This window comes from Stegodyphus dumicola, chromosome 8 (assembly GCF_044657685.1).
Source record: "Stegodyphus dumicola isolate Sdum_Otavi_A_Nest chromosome 8, ASM4465768v1".
Lineage (NCBI taxonomy): Eukaryota > Metazoa > Arthropoda > Arachnida > Araneae > Eresidae > Stegodyphus > Stegodyphus dumicola.
In genome coordinates, this window is record NC_140775.1 from 51,590,734 (window position 1) to 51,611,249 (window position 20,516).

The window sequence follows — 20,516 nt, forward strand, 5'->3', positions numbered from 1 at the left end:
ACACTAGATTTGGCGCTTTTGCGCATACATTTTTGCTGCAATTTTTTTACGGTCCTCAAAACGGAATAGTACCAAAGCAAAATATATATATAATATGCTGTAACTTTAAAACTTTTTTTGTACATGGCTTCAAAGAAACTGAGTAAGTAATTGCTTTAAAAATTACAAACTGTTCCATCAGAAAGCCATGTTGAAAGGTCACAAAATGAATAATGCCCTGATGCTTCAAAATACAATACAAAAACATTCATATTTATAAAAATTAAATTTTGCATTTTGTGGCTCATGGCCTACACCAGGCATTGAGAGAAGTATTTTATTGTACTGCTACCATTACTCCTATGCCAGGCATTTCAACACTGTACTTTACCCATCATATTTACCCTGATTAACTAGTGCTTATATGATTAATATTTTGAAGTGAGTTAAGCACTGCATATACTGATAATCATACTCTTGATAAAATGAAATATTCATTTCTGAAAAATTTCGTTTACGAAACAATAATTCATAACAAATATAGAACACACGTTAAGATTCAAAACAGAAAATCTAAATATTTAATTAAAGAAAAAACTATTTTTAAAGCATTCAGAACATAAAAATTTCCCCCACACAATTATTTTAACATTAAATTTATATTTCATAAAAATAACTTCATAAAATATCAAGATAAATGATATGATATTGATCTGACATTTCCATAAAAGTAAATCATTAAATTTTCCAGCACATTATACTATTATTGAAAAAGCATTTTTTGTTTCCACAAGGTTCTTTAAAAAAGTTATAATGCATTACAGTTTCATAATTGTATTGGTGATCTATCATGATACTGCAGGCTAAAGACATGTTCCATTGAATTCTGTCTTGCTTCAATCACATGCTAATGATGTTAAGCTTGAATTATATTAGTTATTATTAAATTCAGGATTATTTCTCTCAAATGCTTAAGCCTTATCTGAGACCTAAATAAATAAATTCCCACATATACTTAAGACTTATCAAGGGTCAGCATTAGACAATTTTTGGTCTGGAGCAATTCTGTCACCAAGTGCCTCCTTAAATTCCAAAAATTTTGCCTTTCCTTAAAATTCTGTTGTTTGGTGCTTCATTTAATTCTAAAAATTGTGTCTCTCATAAATTCTTCCACCTGCACTAGCTATGGTACTAATCCTGGGCTTATCTGAATCCCAGATCATTTATTCTCAATTCAAAGAGCCCTAAATGTAATATTTTGACCTATGAGTATCATTTACAAAATCTATTTTGAGTATGGAAAAAATCTCTGTTAAATTTCTTCTTGTTAACACATTCAAAACTTCAAAGAAAAGTCAGCTGAAGTCAGTAAATATCGCCAAGTGTAAAATCAACATAAATGGTTACCATGCTCTTTGATATTCAATTACTAATATTTAAAAAAAAAAAGAGAAATTGTTTAGACATTGCTATTGTTATGCGAGTCATTTGTCAAGCTCCAGTGTGTTGATAGTTATGCAATGATAAAAGCAAAAAATAATAGATAATTACTTGCCAGGTTGGCATCAGTGCAAAAGTGAAATTAAGAATCTGAACTCTTCACATGTTTTATTATGAAAAAATATCGAATTTGGTAGCATAAAGCATTAAAAAAAAAAGGAAAAGGTTGTTGGTGATCTAGAGGTCCAAATTTCAGACTTTGTACTATGGTAATTCTTAAAAAATGGAAATCTGCAACCTTTTGTTTCTAGCGAAATCAGAAATGTGCCAAATCAACATTCTCACAAAGGCCACTGCAGAAAACAAGTACATGATTGTTTTTTATAATTTTGGAGGAAATTTCTTCCACTCATTCAGCTTTTTTATCAAGAATTGCACTTTTTATATGTGCAACTGACCACTCAACTGCTGTGAAATAATTAAGAAATATGATATTTTAATTAAAAAGATAATTAAAAGTAAAGTATTTATTATTAATTGTATAAAAGCTCATTTTCATATTAAATGGCAGCAACACCTATGAAAACTGGCAATTAGTTAAACCACCTGAATAATAAATTATGATGCCTCCTACAATGGTAATAATTGCCAGCCCTCATAGATTATAAACATCTTAATAACACAATATAGAGGACATAAAAAATAGAATAAACTATCAGAATCAAAACCAATCCTTTACCTCTTTTGTAAGACTTTCAACTTTTTGTTGAAGCACTGAATTTTCTTTCCGCAATAATGAAACTTCTTCATATAAATTATCATATTTTTCTCTCTGACTTTCTAACTCAGCAGCCTGACACTTTGCAGTGTGGATTTGAGCATCCAAATCTATTTGCAATGAATGTCTTTCTTGCTCCAAAATCTAAAAAAGCAAAATTTATTTAAAATAGTTTTCAGACAAATGCTGTTAGTCTGCAGGTTACAAATGATCCAATTTCTACTCTTTAATATTTATGATTGGGCTCTTAGGGCTGTCCACAAGGTTATTTAATAATTAAATTAAAAATCTGAGAACTAGTTTCTTCCACAGAACTCAAAAACCTGAATTTCTTCCAATGGAAGTCCTGAATTTCTTCCAATGGAATCAAATCAAATTGTCATCAAGCAGTGAAATAAAACCCTGGTTCATCAGTACTTACTTTAGACCCTCTAATACCATCTCTTTCAACATATACCATAAATATATTTTCCTGCTTATTCTTCTATTCTCCCTTTAAAGTATTTTCTTTCTTCAAAATAGTTTATCCAGAAAAAATAAAGTGTGGATCTAATAACATGATACTGTTAAATATTTTTATTATTAAAAATGCTATTTCCTAATTATCTTGCTTCCCCCCCCCACACACACACACACCAAAAATTCAGGAATTCGTTGCCAACTTTGGAGAACATTTGCAACTTGTAGGTGACTCTGGAGAGAAATATTTATTTCAGTGTCTTTTAACAATGCATTCAGTGTCCTACTTTTTCATATTCTTCTCTTTCCATACAAGACATGCACACTTATCAGTTTTCTGCACTCTTGTTCTTCTCATGTTCACAGCAATCTATTTCTGCCTTAAAAAAATCAGAAGATTGCATACACTTGATATCACACACAATCTCAGGACCAAAATCCTAAAATGAGAAGGAAGAGCCACAAAAGGACCTTTCAGTAAGTCATATTATGATCTTTGTATGCAGAAAGCAAAGTCCAAAATTTCGCTGAAGATGACAAAAACTGCAGTTTGCAGTCCATTGCTGTCTTAAAATACCAGACCACAATCTGCAGTCAGAATGGCAAAAATATCTACAGATGTGGGAAGCTGTCTGGGAGGGATGCTGCATGCCTACCTGGGTTATCCAATTACATACTGTATTTTTGTGGCTTTTGGACAGAAAGCAAAGTCCGAGATTTCACTGAAGATGACAAAACTGCAGTACGAAATCCATCACTATGTTAAAATACTAACATTCTCACAGGAGGGACCATAATCTGCAGTCACAAAAATATCCACAGATGTGGGAAGTTGTCTGGAAGGGATGCTGCATGCCTACCTGGGTTATCCCATACATATTAGTTTTTGTGGCTTTAGAACAGAAAGCAACGTCTGAGATTTCGTTGAAGATGATAACTGTAGTGTGCGGTCCATTGCTATGTTAAAATATCAACATTCCCACAGAAGGGATCGTGATTTGAAATCACATTGGCATAAATATCCACAGATGTGGGAAGCTGTCTGGGAGGGATGCTGCATGCATACCTGGGTTATCCCATACAAATATTTTTTGACAACAGGGTGTGTTGCCTCCTCAATATTTTTTGTGGCTTTAGGACAGAGATGCAGATAATTAGAAAGTACTACCAGGAAAAAGTACAGTTTTCTTGTAATTTATTTTTACAGTAAAAGGATTATCATAACAATATGCAACTGCTGTTGCAAATGAGCCATTAATAATAACTATGTTATTATTATTATTATTATTATCATAATCATTATACCACCATTATTGTTTTTGGCATTTTTATATGAAATCCAAATTAACATATAAATCCAACTTCCGGGCATGTATGTTATTTGAATACTTATATATTAACATAGTACCTTAGTAGAAGTCACAAGAGTTTCAGAATCTGCCAAACTCTAGCCATTATACACGTACGAATTCTTCAGTCAAACTAGGTTGGCAGTTTTATATGTGTTCGAATAATTCAATGTTTAACTGTTTGGGAGATCATGATCACACTGAGTTTGTGCAATTCTCCATTTCTTTTTTCTTTTAGCAAAAACAGATCGTTGTATACATTGGTTTCTCCATATACAGAACAGAATACTGTTTAATAATTAAAATTTATATTTTGAATTACTAAAGAGTGTTTTATTTTGTATATATGTTGATAATGTTTGCTGAGGTATGATAAATATATTTTTTTTTTTCCCCTCAAGAGTAGTCAAAATTGCCATTTTGCACTCAATAAGTAACTTAACAAGTAAGTGAATTACGATTTATGTCATCATACTTTTCTTTTCCACAAAAATATCAACAAATTTGCACCGAGGTGGTTGTTTTAATACTTAAGTACAGTTCTTTGTAACCCAGTTCTCATAGTTTAGAAAACTGGACTACATAACATTATAATAGTAATACACATAACATAGCAATGGTAATATATTTTTGACAAATACTTTCTATAGAGAAAGTATCATTAAGTCTTTATTCCCAGCCTTTTAAATTTCAATCAAAGTACTAAATAAGCTATTTAAGGTAACAGGAATCGTGGTTTCAAACTCAAAAATTAAAATACAGTACAAAAGTCTCTAATCCGGACCTCAAAGCCACAAACTTACGCATGCACGTCTGATGCCCGTGTCCGCTACGCATGCGCGTAAAGCCAGTAAAGCGTTTACCCATGCGCACTTCCAATGGTGAAGAAAGTAATAGAGAATATTATTGAAAATGAACAAATTTCGCAAGTCGGTATTCTCAAGTCGGTATTTCGCAAGTCGGTATTTCGAAGTTGGTATTCTCGACACGGCGATTACAGGACTTGAACAGTGGAACTTTGTAACTGAAAAAGAAATCATGTCTGTTTATAGAATTAAAGGGGAAGCATTAGCACAAAAAACGAAGCAACTTAAACAACTTACATTGAAAGAAATGTTTACTAAAGTAAACAAATAAATATTAAGCTTTTTTTTTTTTTTTGTAAATTTTGATACCCTTTAGATCATAATTGCTTTTTATTTTATAAATTATGGTTTCATATTTTTAATTGTATAATTTTTCCATGCCGTCTTACCAGATTTAAATTGATGATCTATAATCCGGAAAACCCTTAATTCGGAATCGCCGAAATCCCGAAGAGTTCGAGTTACTGACTTTGTACTGTATAACTTCTTAATTTAAAAAATGTACATTTAATAAATACATTCAAAAGCCGTTAATCCGGACTCGTCGGGACTTCGGCGATTCCGGATTATAGATCATCAGTTTAAATATGGTAAGATGGCATGCAGAAATTACAAAATTAAAAATATGAAACTGAAATTTAGGAAATAAAGAACAATTATGATCTAAAGGGTATCAAAATTTACAAAAAGAAAAAACTTAATATTTATTTGTTTACTTTATTAAACATTTCTTTCAATGTAAGTTGTTTAAGTTGCTTCGTTTCATGTGATAATACTTTCTCTTTAATTCTATTAAACAGACATGATTTCTTGTTTAGTTACAAAGTTCTGCTGATCAAGTCCTATAATTGCTGTGTCGAGAATACCGACTAATTTGTCAATCGAAATTTTTTCGTTTTCAATAACCTCTGTGTCACTTTCTTCACTATCGGAAGCGAATTATATTGACGAAGAACTTGATTTAAATCATATCAAAGACGGAGTACATCGAGATAAAATACTACATTTAGTAAAGAATTATAAGCCAAATAAAATAAAAACATCTGCCCTGAAGATAAGGATAGTGCTGACAGATCAACGCGGCGTCCTCCCACCCCCCGCCGCAGAGCAGCGTGAAATTGATAAACAGATTTTGGATTTCGAAACATACTTTCGCTTTGTAGATCCTTTACATATTAGTAAATATATATCGGAAATTCTATTTGACATAATTGAAAGTTCAAGCTTACTTTTATAAAATTGCTCTAACAGTCTGTAAAAAATAATAAGGCGTATCCAATTCGAAGATTAAGGAACAATGTAATCTGCAACATTAACTGAATTAGATAATTTTAGCTTAGCTTACATTAAACGCGCATGCGTAAACGTATTATGCGCACACGCATATTCGCAGCCGCAAAGATCTTATGCGCACGCGTAAACGCCTATGTTCATGCGTCAATGCGACGCATGCGCAGAAAGGTTGTAGCTTTGAGGTCCGGATTATGGGTGTCCGAATTAATGACTTTTGACTGTATATCTAAAAATCTCAAATCAAATCTTAGTGAATAGCGTAACCAAAAAGGCAATCATAACACCATAGTTAAATGAAGATAACACAGTCTGAAGCATTTCATTACTTCATTCATATACTTTTTAAATTCAGACTTTTGAGTTCAATGCTCATTGTCAAACACCTTTTAGTATATAATTATTTACAAATTTAAAATTTAATATATAAAAATTAGGGATGCTTTTTAATTATCCACACCTCCCCACTGAAATACCTTGAAAAAGTATTGAGGAGGCATAATTTCATCATGCTCCCAAAAAATACTTTTGTTGCAATTTACGTCGACAAAAAATATTTGTATGACAAAACAAGTATGAGTGCAGCATCTCCTCCCCCTCCAAAAGGCTCTCCATTTCTCCAGACATTTTCAAGAGTACGACTGCAGATTACAATCCTCCTACAGAAATTTCAGAGTTTTAGAATAGCAATCAACTGCATACTGCAGTTTTAATTGTTTTGAAAAAAATCTTCAGATTAGTTTCTGTGCACATAAAATGTAATATGGTTGGTTCGCTTAAAGGCATCAAGTGTTATTTTTTCTTCTCATTTCAGAATTCTGGTGCTAAGGTCATGCACAATAACAAGCTTGCTCCTTAATTTTGAAGCAGATCACTGAGAACATGGAAAGAACAATAGCAAAAAAAAAAAAAAAAAAAACTGTGACTTGTGAATGTATTGTATGGAAAACTAAAAATGCATAAAAATATGTGGCACTGGATGCATTGTTGAAATTGATGTTAAGAAACCCAAACGAGAATTTCTTTCCAAAGTTGGCAAAAAGTTCATGAATACTCTCCAAAGTCAGCAAAAGTAAGTTTGATATGCTTTGCAATGATCTTATAGTGTCCAAAATGTTGGTAGATGTTAAATGAATTATTGCTAAGTCTAAAATAACAACTGAGCCTTTAGAAGCATATAAAAGATCTTTTTATTTAAAACTATGAGGAACAGACAACACTCCTTGTAAGCTCAGCCAGGACTTATGGTGAGATAACTTAAAATGACAATCAAATATAATTTTAAATTCAAGTAAGCTAGACACAAATAAATTCACAAACAGATAAAACTTAACACAAAACTGGCTCAAACTTCACTGATGTGGTGATTAATATTGGCAATTATAATGTAAGGCCAAAGACTATAAATCTTAGCGAGCAATTTAATATTGTGGCTTTGAGAGGCAAAACACACTCTATCTTACAATCTAAAAACCTCATGTTAAATATCTGCAAGCTAATTTGCATTCTGGAAGGAATATATAATAGTAAAGGTCTAAATCATAATGTAAATGCTTAATTAATATAAAAGAACACTATAAAATTGAATTTTTTTTTAATTATGGGTATTATTATTATTCCACTTGCTTCACCTCTCAATGGTCACGACAGGCAGTCGCATTATTCTGATTGTTGCACCAGCTACCTTTTTTTGGTTGTTTACCTTTTCAACCTTATTATTAATAAACAGATCTTACATTAGTGTAGTACTTTTATTGGGTGCTCTAATTTACAATATTTTGAGCATGTTACTATAAAATTAGCAAAAAGGGTTGGGTTAGTTTAGAGATATTTAGATATAAACATGAATGGAGGCTTGCTGCCTTTTCATTTCATCAGGTGACTAGACCTGGTTATCTGCTACGATTATGTTTCTCTTAGCATGAACATACTCTATGATGGTTCCGATGCCTCACTGTCCATAGTAATCCTGAAGAAGGTGACTGAGGCTATGTGATCCATGGAGGCTCAGATGGGAAAATTGGGTGGGCAGTCATGGATGTAATGTGAGGTTATTAAGGGTATGGATAATCAGAAAGTACTTTAAACAGTTGCTTTCAAAAGAAGGATCACTTGTTGGAATAAATTCATTTCAGTGAGATCATTCATTCAGATAATACAATACGCAGTTATTTTCCTTCACTTAACTGAAACTCTTATATATTGGCTTCTTATTAATTAATTCGTAGAAGAAGACCTGAAGAATTAAGAATCTGAACTGAGAATCACTCTGATAAATGCATACTACTTCAAGAACAAACAAAAGGATATTACTCTAAACCAGAATTTCTTAAACCCAATGGGTGTTGCGGGACCTACAGCAGGGAATCGCCAAAAATTTTAGCAGTTTTGATGTTTCTTTAACTTTATTCCAACTTCATTTTAGTTTTACCAAATATTTTTATGCAATGTATCTAAAAATAAATATAAGACAAAACAGACAAAGAAAAAATGAAAAGGTTTCGACGCATTCTTTTTATAATTTCCTTTGCACGTGACACAGACATTTCGTCTGTTACTTATTTAAAATTTTCACATCGTTCTGTCTTAAAATTAGAAATTAAAGTTAATGACCTAAAACTGCAATAGTATATCACAGTACAAGTAAAAAAAAAAATTGGCGGTTTCACTCATGTGTGTGTCAGATTTGCGCAATGCTTATGGGGGTCCTACAAAATTTTTGTAAATATTATGGGGTCCTGGGGTGTCGCAAGAAAAATCTCAGTGATAAAAAGGGATTGCAATTGAAAAAGGTTTAAGAAGCTCTGCTCTAAACTGTGTAAAATATCCAAACCTAAAATTAAAATATTTCAGAAATAAATTTTCCTTATAGACACATATATATGACTCTAGTTTATTTAAATTCAGCATTACCTGTCAGATTTAAATTAGATTAATTTATATCTTTAAATGGAACTACAAGAAAATAAAAGTAAAAGATTCAGCAACTGCTTATACAGAGATACTCAAGGCATCAGTTGAAGAAACAAATTTTGATGGGTCCTGAAAAGTTTTGAGTATTATTTTTTTATTGCATAATAATTATATATATGTATATGCTTCAGGGGTGATACTAATATCATTTCAAATTAAAATGATGATATCATTCCAATCATTCTGAAAATTATCATGAAGTATAAAAATCCAATATATTCACCACATCATTTATCAAACTTACTTACTTTTTTGGTTTCTTAGCACTTTAAACAAAAATAATCAAGTTGCTTTTTGGAAAACTAAATTCTAGAAAATTTTTTGCTAACAACCATAGTACAATCATCAACAAATTTTGTTGTAAACAATAGCTTTTTACTTTATTATTAGTAATAGATTAGAACCTGAATCCTGAAAAAGCCATATTAATTAGTGCTAGAGATAATCTCCACACGGGAAGAGAAAAGTTTATGGAATGTTGAGAATTTTGGCAGCTGTCCAAACTTCACTAAATTATTCCGAAAACCTTTACTAACAAGTTTTGATAGGAATTATCTGACCCGAAAATGTCATATTGTTTTTATTTAATGAGACTGAATAATGTTTCCTAGTCTGATGTTATCTAGACTGTATCAGTGTTCAAAGTTGTTCTACCGTCTCTCATAATATCATCCATACAATTAAATTAACTTTCTGGTCTTTTTCTGGCATTCGGTCCATGGAAGTAAGTTAAACAAATTTAATCAGTTTTTTGATAATGCAGGGTAGGAATTTTTGTCTTCAACATTTTCTCAGACGAAAAGTTAAGAACATTAGTTTCTATATAAGGCAAACATGTAAATATTTTAAATTTATACAATCTTTGAATGAAACATTTGTTTTAAAACTAGATTTAAGAGAATGAATCTATATTTTAAAAACCCAGAAATTCCAAATATTCGTAAGCAAAAACTCTTTAATTCTGGAGGTACTTTTCCGTTTTACCGGCACAGGCGATAAAATCGCCAGTAATGGAACAACCAAACGGAATATCCTCACTGGTAACCTTTTATGCCTTATTTTCAAAGCAATTCGCAGCCATTTCTTATCATATTGATTGTTTCTTTCAATACTGGCATACAATTACATAGAATTTGTACGAGATAGTTCAATTTTATGCCCTAAGGACATTCGCAGTAATTAAATCAATTAGTATGCAATCAATCATACAGCTCACCTGCAGGCAAGATCAAGGGTTAAATTCTTCAATTCTAATGAGAACGCACTAGCGAAGTAAAGCACTGCGGTTTTACATAATTTCTGAGTAAGCTATTCGTACGAATTAAAATAATTCTTGCATTTAAACTTGTATTCCAATTAAGATCTAACTTGAAATTAATGTAGAAAATTACTGAGAGAATTAGATTTTTTTAGTGTAGTTTACATGAGATGAGATCACTTGGGGTCAACGTGATATGAACCGCCGAATCAGGATGTTGAACCACGAAAGCATAGTAAATTCTTTAATTAATGTCTTTTTATAAATTTATTGTGTTTATTTATTGGCCTTCTTTACAAAATTTTAAACAATATTAAAATGAAAAAAAAAAAATAATAATAATAATAAAATTCAAAATAAAAAATCCTTAGAATTAAAATTTTTTATATGTATACTGTATGTAGTCACCAATAAAGTCTGCTTGGCGAGATTCATGCTGGCGAAACAGAAAAGCACCATTCTGGATTATCCAAATCACAGTCACCCGTTACTTATAAATACATATTAATTTATTGGTTTATTGCCACTAGTATTATAGGTTTATTTACTATTATAGTATTTTCTTCAATGAATCTTTTTTCCTTAACTAATTTATCAAATTTGATTTCTCAAAATTCATTAACTTCAGCTTTTTCTCCTTATTTTCAATTTTCTGTAGCAATGGTGCCACATTTTTCAAACATAAACGCCTTTAATGTTCATCCATTGTAATTTATCTTTCACAAATGTATAATAAAAATCTATCGTGATGCAGAATCCAAATCCAAATTCTAAATTTCGAATATTATAAGATTCTAGATCAGATCCAGATAACATTTTGTAGTTTGAAATACAGAGAAATGCTACTTTCCTAAGCAACAAAAAGATATCATCCAGGATTTGTCTGTTCTCACAAACACCATCTATTCTGAATAAGCCTTTTCCAAATTAGAAAAATATATTAAAGGATAACAAATGCTTCATTAAGGAAAGTTTGAGTCGATACAACAAGCGTCTTCGGTTGATCTTTACAATATGGTAACTGGTAGTTTGGCGACATTTTGGAGGCGATACAGGTTACTACCTGGGACTTTGGTAATAATGTGAGCAGTACTCAGTTCCGATTACGCATTATTTTGTGTGAGGGAAATGAGAGATCATGGGATATGTCATGTGATATTAATGGACGAATTACGGTTCTTTAATCGGAAAAAAGAAGAAATCGGGAAAAAATCTGGAAATTTTGTATTTGGCTTTATTCTGTGTTGTGTGAAACAGTGTTCGTGAATTTTTGGATCCCATGGCCGTAACTAAAGTGAATTCGAAATGGGTATTTATGTATGTATTAATTTAATGTATGTGCTCATTTATATTTCAAGTAGTGTTTTTGAATTTAATTATATTTTAATTAAATGATAGTTATTTTGTGAATTTTATGTTTGTAGGAATTTGGTATACGTTTTAGTTGAAGTGAACGTGCATGAAAATAATTTAAATATCTGACACTAAGTATTTGTAATGGTTGCAGTATGAATTCGTTGGTGACATATATAATGTAATAGATGATTTAGAGGTAAAAGTTTTTGGATATTTTATTTATTTTATATGTGGAAATGTTCATATTTGGAAAGGGTAAATACTTTTTCGCGATCAGGTAATTTCATATATGTTCTTTTTACCGGGTTTAAAGATTGAGAAAATTGTCATGTATTTTCGTGAAATTTTTCTAATTTATGAGAAAAAAGCAGTGTACATGGATATAGTGAAGAGTGTACGCAATGCCATTTTTGTGCAATTCTGGGATGTTTTTTTAAGTAAAAATAAGTCGGCGTGTACATGGTTTATGTGTATGTGTTATTTTGAAAAACGCGTAAGGAGTATGGTATTGTGCACTTTTTCCAATTTTGCAGTGAATATTTGTCATGATTAAGCAGTTTTGTTAGATAAAATTCCTAGCATAAGTGTAATTCGGCTAGTAGATTGTTGGAAGAAGTGTTCAGTAGATAAAAAGAAAATAAACATGTCTTTACTTCATGAAGACAAAATGGCGGCGGGGAAAAAAAATAGAGGGTTGCTGTTGGAGAGTTGGTCGCCAAAAAAACGCCAAGTTACCATAATGTAAAGATCAACCGCGTCTTCTATTTAAAATAAAAATATTGATTTTAATAGCAGCGTTCACAACATTGCTATAGTATACCTAGTTCATTAGCGGAATATTTATTTTTAAACAAGGAATAAACCTTATTTAGGTAAATACTAATACACATTTTCTTTGAAAATATTATTGTAAGTGTGCAAATCGCTAAACCTTTACGATACACACAACAAATTTCGTTCCATTTTCCACCATAATCATAAGTATATACAAATAGACCTAGAAATATATAAAGAGAAGTACTCAATTATATTGTCAAACCTCATTTCTAGCAGACAAATGGTCGATTTTTGAAGTTAATACTTCTTTCTCTTCGAGTAAATCCTTCCCAAAAGTTGCAGCCAAGTAAAGATTTTTATCTTTCTCTTTAATTTCCGTTCGTAACAACGCTATAGTCTCTAGATAATTTTCTTCCTATAAAGAAATAAGAGATACAATTAAAATTTCATACACTATTACGACAAATATAATTTTGATATAGTTAAAAGTTAGATACTTGCGTTTAAATTCATTTTTAATAAACAATAAGGGTGCACAAAATTTCTAAATTTCCGCCGTAATAACAAATCACTGTTGCCAGATTGTGAGACCAAATCAAAGAAAGCACAGATTACGCTTCACGCATGCGCAATAGAAATTTTTTCGGACCTCCATCACTTTTAGTGACTTCAGCTGTCGAATGTGGGCTGTGTTCGACGAGAAATTTAGCAGAAATTCTTTCCAAACACAAAAAAAATAATTTTTTGAAAGTATTTATAGGCCCAAAGATAAATATTTAGTATGATCTCAGAATTCAGAAGAGAAGGGCTAGCCCACCCCCGAAATAGGAAGTGTGGAGGTATTACTAAACCGTTTTGACACTTAGTGCAAAGCCGCAATTCACAGCAAACAAATAAATGTTTTAAATTTGAAAAAGTAGCTTTAAAAAACTGTACGGAAAAAAATAGCTCTAATTTAGAAGAGAAGATGTTATAACTGTAAGCATTTGTAAAGTTTAAAAAGTTAATAATACTTATTTATTAATTTTAAAACACTAGATAAAATTCCACCCTATGCATGTATTATTAAATCATGAAGAAAAATCTGGGATTCATATCTTTTCTTCATCTGCATGCTAAGTGGAAGAATTCGGAGATCATCATTCGTTAAGTGGTGTTCTACCCGAGGGCCTTTACCACTACATGTTTATCAATCCTCTAAGGACCTGTAAAAGTTTGTTAAATTCCATAAACTGGATAAGTCCTGTGCACTTGTAATAAAAGTGCAAAGTCTTCAGTAGTGAAGAAGTTGATCAGGGGTGGCGACTTATACTGGCCACAGATGAAGTCTTCGTTGGATAAGCTATAACAGCAACTAAATTTTGGCATATCTTTTACACATTATCGTATATTTGACACAGTATCGTACAATAGTAAGATGAAAAGGATGATAAAGATGAAACAAAATCTAGATTAAATAGTTGAAAATAATAAAATATATACAAGAACTACCATGTAACATTGGGAGAATACTATGAGATGCATTCCGGTGACGTCGGAGATCACGTGATGTAAGAACTGCTACTCTAAACAAACAAGCTTGTGCTGTGTTAAAAATTCGGAAACTTTGTTAATTTTTAATTTGTTATGAAATTTGCATTTCATCTTTAATTATTATTTCATCCATTGCTTAACTGTTCATTCATTTGGTTAGTATAATTTTGGTAACTCTTATATGTTATCGTTATCTTCATCTTTTGTTCGCTGTTTTGATTGTTAATATTTATTTATAAATTCGGCTAAATCGCAGAATAGGCTGCATCAGGCAATGCTGTGTTTACTTCTCCTATGCTTGGACACGCCCTTTTATGACGTAATATTGGTTACGCCTCTTCTTGAAAACAATTATAAGTATGAGTATGCAAGTTATAAGTCTTCGTATTTAAAGAAAACCTAAATTATATTTTGTCTGAGTTGAAATATTAGATTTATAATGTTCTGCGCGAGATTTTTTTAAATTATAAATCTACTTTTGTGTGCTGTGCGGCAGTGTTAGCAATTAACGCAACGAGTTATCTCTCACAAATGTATTATTAATATAGCAAACAATTTAAAATGATCATTATGAAACGATTGAAAATATTGAATGCGTGATTTAAAAATTTTAACCGTAACTTCTGAAAATACAAAAAAGAATTCTTTTGCATAAAGAGGTTGGGAAACTCTTTAGCCTCGTTCACATACAAAACGCTCCTTCGCACAGCTGCCGTTAGAAAGGGGAGAAAAAGGAGACATGAAAGAGTTTCGTCTTTAGGACCCGTTCGGAAGACCACCGTCTTCTTTCCCCTTTACATCTAAAGCCTCTGTGAATAATCACGTCTCCGAATTGGCAGATTTCTAATACTGTTTGCACATTTTTAACGTTGTTTACTGTTACTAATTTTGTAATCTGTACTTTCGCAACTGGTACCTGAACTTTCGTAATGGTTCCTGAAAAATATATGCTTTTTAATTATTATTATTATTTTATAAGCTGTTATTTAGTTCACTCTTGGTGCTTGTCGCTATGGTTAAAAGATGGTAATGGATTTTTAAACTGCTTCCCGATAAAATATAAAACTCAAACTTTGTACATACACTGCTTGTGAATGTGGTGTCATGCTTTTGATTTTTAGAGGATTAGATTTTTTTCAAACTTAAAGTTGAAGCGACTTTTGCAAATATTAACAAATAAACGGAAAATCTCAGAATATTATAGTTTGCACCATAACACACTCTGGAAGGAAAAAAAATTGAATAAAATTTTTAGCGTAATTTTTTTTTAAATATTTTGGGAGAATTTTTAAAAATCTTTCACATTTTTAGACTTTTTGACGCCCATTAATTTTAAAATTTCATATCTAAAAATGTATCGGTTACAAACTTCCGACATTTTCACAGCTTATAAAGCAAACTTTTCGTATTTAAAAAAAAAAAGATAAAGGAAATTAATTGGATGATTTTTTTACTTTTTTGAAAGATATGCAATGAAGCAGAATGGGAAATATTGGTTCTTCTTGGGCATCAATTCGAAACCTCGGTTTCAAAGTAATAATTTCATTATACCACACTATTTTTATGACATTATTTATGCTATATAAGTTGTTATTGTTACCAGTTGTTAGTTCAGCGTGAGATTGGAGATATTTCTGAATTAACTTTCTCTTAAGATGTATTTTGCATTCCGTTGTGTTTAACGTTCGTATTAGATTGAAGCGTAATTGCTGATTATACTTAGTGATATTCTAAACACTTGTACGAGTATTTCTGTGGAAAATTCCAGAACTTTGAAGTGTTTATGTTGAAAAAATAAATTTAATTAAGCGATCATCGGATTTGAGTGAAATGACAATCATTTACGAACTATTATCAATCTATTACAAACCCGTACGCACGCAACAATATTATAATTAATTAATGTATTAAAATTGTTTTGAACGTGTTTTACAAAATAAAAACAGGTAAGGAAAATTCTGCTTGCGTTTTATGAGTTTTTGCAATTTTTCTGGCCACATAAGGTTTTAAAAAAAAGGTTTGTAATTTATGTTTATATTTACCAATTGAATAAATAGCACTAGGTTTGATTTATATACATATGTGTGTATCGAAATTCAGTAATAAAATTTTAAAAATTTGAAATGATTAAATGTCTATTTAGACAGTTTGTATTCTTTAAACTGCAAATGCAAACTGAGAAACCTCTTGCACTTTTTTCAATAAATCCTTTTACTTGAAGTCCTAAAAGATATACAGGTATGGACTAATTTTTTTATTATTTTTACTGCTTATATAAAATTATATACTTTATAGAAACAAGGATGGGTTTTGCAAAATACTGAAAGGAAAAAATTATTTGAAAATGTGACTGAGATCATATTTGTTTTAAAGATTTTTGTTTTAAAGAAAGTGTATTTTTTCCCCTCAGAAGCTAATTCATTAATTGCAAAAATCATTGCTTGAAGTTATTAAGAACACTCTAATAAATACAATAAAAAAACCGGGAAGGACATTCAAAATTGTAGGAGAAGAAAGACATTTTAATTGTAAAATTTTTCTTCAAAAATTTAAATTAAAAAAATACTAGCAAAAACTTTTTTTCAGCTTAAAATTATTTTGTCTCACAAAACCATTTAATAATATTCATAAAAAGTAGATGAAAATGCTTAATTTTTTTTTAAATCATTCAAAAGATACTGAGTCCCTTTTCGCCTTGAAGCCGATATGCACTTGTCTTAACTTTAGTTTTAATTTGAACGATATTTCTGGAATACCTAGCATCAGATAACCTTGTCTGTATTTGTCTATAATTTCCGTATCTTGTACAGTTCTATCTAATTTTGGGGGGGGGATGCTATCACATCCCCAGACATCTATCAGCGCGATTATTTCGCTGACAGTCCAGCGAGCAGTAACTAAAATTAAGTGAACCGCGCAGTATAGTACGGGAAATCTCCCATTTGCCTTGCTCCCGAGAGGTAAGGAACATTCAACCAAGTTCTACCTCCAATTCGGCGAGGCAGTTAATGGGACACGTTGGAAGAACCGGTTTTCGCTACCGGTCGAATCTGCTCTTGTGAACGGGGCTTTAGAGAGGAGTGGTCGCTGGCGCTGCGATCACGCAAACTGGAGGCAGTGTCTAAACATAGCTCCCAAATTTTTACATAAGTGTTTCAGTAAATGTTTTCAACTCTCTAAAAAAGTTTAATGCACCTTTCCTATGCAATGTCTTATTCATCAAATTAAAAAAGGAAACTTCGCTTCTTCGAAACTTGTTCGCTGTTCACTATCAATACAAGAAATTGAAAAGATACCCTGGCACGGAATATTCAGATAAGTAACATTCTGTTCTCTATACAATATCTTATTCTCTATCACTAAAGTGCCATTAAATTTCTTTATTTATTATTTTCAGAAGATTCTGGCATTATACAATAGTTAGTAATAGTAGCAAGTCATGTGGTTCTTTTCTTCGTAACTATTCCGTAGAGACGCCACATTCCTTATCAGTAGTCCGTTCTTATCAGCAATTCACACCCTTCGGAGCCCCCCCCCTTTTGGTGCTTAGGAATTTCTTGAGAGGGAAAATGGGAATCTCTTGACCATCGATGAGTATAGATTGTGATTTTTGTAACTAAGATCCCCGACTTTTTTTTTCAGGTCTCAAACTTAGAATTATGAGCAAATTTAAATACAGTGTGACGGAATTTGTTAAACTTATAGTATAATAAATTACAACGGTTAAATTAATAAATTAATTTTATATTTAACTAATATTTAAGAAAAATAAACTGTATAATTTATTTTTGCTGAAATGCTCTCACACTGTTTATGGATTTATGATTTTGTCAATTACTGTTTTTCTGAAATATAAATGAATATTTTGGTAACGGTAATAGTTAATGTTACTTTAGTTAAAATATTATGTACATCTCTGTGAGGATATATGTCTTTTCTAGTTAGGTCTCAAGATAAGGGCATACACATTAACCATGTAGGAATTCATTTATTTCTTTTTTTAACTTAGCTAAAGTTTGCTGCTTAAAGACACTAATTTTTGCAAATGAACTCCTTTTAACTACACTCATGGACACAAGGTATTTTAGGATATTTTCTACTTCTTTCCTTTTCTTTCTATAGGCCCTTTTCCCCCCCTCTATTATTTTGGGCCATTTATTTTAAATTTATTTTGTCCCATCGTTTCTTTCTGGCCTTTTGAACTCGTACAAAATGTACGAAGTTCCTTTTTACTCTCCTCAAATACGAAATTGCCCCCCTTTCTATATACCTTTCCTTCGCACCTATGCTTGATTTTTCGCCCATCGGTGCAGAAAGACTTAGCGGGTGCAAAACAAGACATCAGTCTACTTTGTCTGTCTGTCTGTCTTCATACAGATTATTTTGATTATTGATGAGTGTGTCTAATTCGATGTTTACTACAGAATGGATGAGTATCTGAATCTGGATTTTTTTATCAGTTGGAGCGAAGAGGTAAAAAAAAGCGTTATTGAGTGGTGTGTAGAGAACAGTTTGATTGCAATATCGTATAAGTGCCCAGTTTGTGAAACTGATATGAAACAAGTAGAGCGAAAGAACCGTATAGACGGTTTTGATTACATGTGTAGAGTTACTGGAGGCGAATGTAAGCATCGAATTTCAAGGCCTGTTCGAAAGAACTTGTGGTTTGCGAAGGGAGTGTGTGATGTGATGTTTTGCGAATTACCTACATGAGGTTGGGTAAGTGCGGGAATGATTTTATAGGAATGGAATTACATATTGCTAAAAATACGGTGACAGATTGGAAAAGTTTTTGTAGACAGATTGGAAAAGTTTTTGTAATTATTGGAAAAGTTTGCATGGAGTTATGCTTGAAGGAGAATGTGATGTTGGGTGGGGAAAGCGTGATTGTGGAAATTGACGAAAGTAAGTTTTGCAAGCAAAAGCATCACAGAGGAAAAAGAGTTGAAGGAAGATGGGTTTTTAGTTTGGTTGAGAGAGGGCCGGATAAATGATTGTTTAGAGTTGTTGAAAACAGAGGTGCCGAAACAGTGTTAAAAATCATTAAAGAGAATGTTCTACGAGGATCGACTGTTATATCGAATTGCAGGAAAGCGTACGACTGTCTCGAGTTCGAAGGATATGCGCACCTGAAAGTCAATCATAGCTTGCGTTTGAAAGATCCAGAGACATGTGCGCATACTAATACTAGTATTGAGGGAACTTGGGCAGCAATCAAAAGAAGTTTCCGAAGTTCTCGTAAGGCAAAAGGACAGTTTGATTCCTATCTTGCAGAATACATTTAGAGAAGGAAACACAAGAAATCCGACGTAAGCTAATTAATGCACATATTTCTCAGTGAGATAACAGCCACATATTCTGCAAAAGGAGAGGACTGAAGATAAGCTTCATTTATTATTATTGACTTGAGTAAAAATTGGGTACTTGTCAAATATGGCAGTTTGGATGTTCGGCAGTTGCTTTATTCTGGTAGCTTTATTTTTGTTTTGTATCACTTTTATGGACACACTTTTTTTACAACTCGAATCAAAGGAGTTGGTTACGAGCGAGTTTCTGGAATTCTCTGATTTTTTTAAGTGAAAGCAGATTTCTAAGTATATGAGCAATGCAGAGTTTATTTAATGTCTGATTTTTTAAGTGAAAATAAATCGACGTGTACATGACCAAAGCCAATGAGTGCGCAATGCCGAGCTTGTGCGCGATGCCGAGTTTGTGCAATTCTCTGATATTTTTAAGTGAAAATAGATCGATGTACACATGGACAAAGCCAATGTGGTGCGCAATGCCGAGGTTGTGCGCGATGCTGAGTTTGTGAAATTTTCTGATTTTAAGTGAAAATAGATTGATGTGCACATGGGCAAAGCCAATGTGGTGCACAATGCCGAGGTTGTGCGCGATGCCGAGTTTGTGCAATTCTCTGAAGTTTTTTAAGTGATACTAGATTGATGTGCGCATGGGCAAAGCCAATGTGGTGCACAATGCCGAGGTTGTGCGCGATGCCGAGTTTGTGCAATTCTCTGAAGTTTTTTAAGTGATACTAGATTGTTGTGCGCATGGGCAAAGCCAATGTGGCGCGCAATGCCGAAGTTGTGCGCGATGCCGCGTTTGTGCCATTCTCTGACTTTTTTAGTGAAAACAGGTCGATGTGTACATGGGCAAAGCCAATGGTGCGCAATGCCGAATTTGTGCAATTCTCTGATGTTTTTAAGCGAAAATAGATTCATGTGCACAGTCGGTCACAAAAGTATTCGAACAACGGCACCCATTCAGAAAATTTACTTTTCCGTTGAAAAACAAAAGGGTCTCCAGAGTCCATCTTGGTTCGATGGAAAAAAACAAAAGGATGGCTCACGTCAAATTTGGCTATGTGTAAGGGAAAAAATACAACATGACCCATCTGGGTGAGATGGGAAACAACATGGCTGCTCAAGTGATCCAGGTTTGCGCTCAGAGAAAAC

General features: G+C 32.2%; 1 protein-coding gene across 1 annotated transcript in view; it reads right to left on the minus strand.

The window, feature by feature from the left end:
* The window catches only part of LOC118188020 (protein Spindly-like), a 55,647-nt gene extending 42,532 nt beyond the window's left edge, over window positions 1-13,115 (minus strand). Inside the window, exons 1-3 of the mRNA XM_035358353.2 lie at window positions 13,027-13,115; window positions 12,788-12,940; window positions 2,159-2,341 (exon numbers count right to left, since the gene is read on the minus strand). Coding sequence (XP_035214244.1) covers window positions 2,159-2,341; window positions 12,788-12,940; window positions 13,027-13,038 — 348 coding nt within the window. The 5' untranslated portion in view covers window positions 13,039-13,115. The remainder of the gene's footprint in view (window positions 1-2,158; window positions 2,342-12,787; window positions 12,941-13,026) is intronic.
* Window positions 13,116-20,516: the final 7,401 nt, after the last annotated feature.